Source organism: Entamoeba invadens (assembly GCF_000330505.1).
Source record: "Entamoeba invadens IP1 unplaced genomic scaffold scaff_1105074724629, whole genome shotgun sequence".
In the NCBI taxonomy this organism is placed as follows: Eukaryota; Evosea; order Mastigamoebida; family Endamoebidae; genus Entamoeba; species Entamoeba invadens.
In genome coordinates this window covers 2,543-4,129 of record NW_004440426.1, presented here as the reverse complement: position 1 = coordinate 4,129, position 1,587 = coordinate 2,543, and the positions used below count along the sequence as shown (strand labels likewise).

Genomic DNA, 1,587 nt, shown 5'->3' with positions numbered 1-1,587 from the left:
TGGGTTAATGAATGGATTTTGGATTGATCTACAAATATTCATTTTCCAAAGTTCAATAGATACTAGAAAACGTTTCAACCCAGATAACATCAAAAAAGTGACAGAAATTAAATTAACATAAAAATTAAACTTTTTCATTGTTGTTTTAGATACTTTTTTTTTCATAAAAATAGGTTATAAAATAATTACTTTATTATTTTATTAAAAATGATAGTAATTATTATTTTAAATGATTAAAATAGGGTTGTGAAATATTATTTATATTAAGGGAAACATTTATAGAAGGTTTTTGCATTTTAAAAGTACAGTGCCTAAAATTAGTGGGCGACTTTTAAAGTATTAGGGCGGAAATAGTAAAAATTATGAAGCCCCTGTTTTTTCCTTAATTCGAAGAAAATGTTATTGTTTTTTTTTGTTTTATATAACACAAAATTTATTATTGTTTTTAATAACACGAAAACATTTAATAACACTTTGTAAAAATAGTAATTCCATCTATACATTTAATCTAATCAATATTTTCAAGTTCCAAAAAATCAATAGCTATTTTTCTTGAGCTTTTCTTCTTTGGTTTTTCTAAAAAGTGAGTAAACGGTTTCTAATTTACAAAACAAAACAAACCTAGCAGTGATGTTTCCTTTTCTCTGTTTTATTATTTGTTTTTTTCTAATTCCAGTTTGAAATAAGTGGTTTTTGATTTTAGTAAATTTAATTATAAAAAACTATTCAAGAAAAAATCAAATAAAATTAAGTTTTTTCATCATTTCTGGAATCCATATGTTTAAGAATTCATTGTGATTGAACAGCTTATATTCAATATTGTTGTTGCAGTATTTTTCGATTGATTCCATTTCTCTATATCCACATTCAAAACCATTCGGTTGAATTGAACTTGATTTTTTTAACATCATTTATTTTTTTGGATTTTTTATTTCCTCCCTTTTTCTTTTAAGATTTTGTTTTTTTTTCGAAAATCTTTTTGATTGGCTAAATATTTTTTTTCTAAAAATACTTTAATTATGATTTGAATTTCGCTCGGGAAATGGTCCTAATCATTAGGGGGTTTTACTAAAGTCGGGGACTCACTTTAAAAGTCGCCCACTCATTTTAGGCACTGTATTGTAATTTTACTTTATTTAAAAAAATACTTTGTTTGTTTTTTTTGTAGCAATAAAATTAAAATTAAAATTGAACAATTTGGATGTTAAATAAACGGTTTATTTTATTAAAAAAACGAGTGAATAATTTGAAACAATTAATTTGTGTTTAACTTATATTATAAATTTATCTTGTTATTCTTTTTCAAAAAATACTTGGCTGACATACTTTATATATATATATATATTTATATTTTCATTGTTTCACAATAACACCTTAATAATAATATTACACCAAAAGTTATAAAAAATAAAATAATCTAAAATTTTTGTTTAATCCGTTAATTATAGTTTAATCGATTTAAAAATCATTTGCTTTTTAAAAAATTTTTTTTGTTAATAATAATATAAACAATAAAATGAGGCGACACTTGTTTGAGATGCATTATTTGGATAAAACTAAATATTGGCCACCTTGGTATTGAAATAA

General features: G+C 22.4%; 1 protein-coding gene across 1 annotated transcript; it reads right to left on the bottom strand.

Moving 5' to 3' along the window:
* Nucleotides 1–2: 2 nt before the first annotated feature.
* EIN_014760 (Hypothetical protein) lies at nucleotides 3–42 on the bottom strand (the record flags this gene model as incomplete). The annotated part of the gene is made up of 1 exon (XM_004257090.1): nucleotides 3–42. A coding segment is annotated over one exon (40 nt), but the record flags the coding sequence as incomplete, so codon positions are not given.
* Nucleotides 43–1,587: the final 1,545 nt, after the last annotated feature.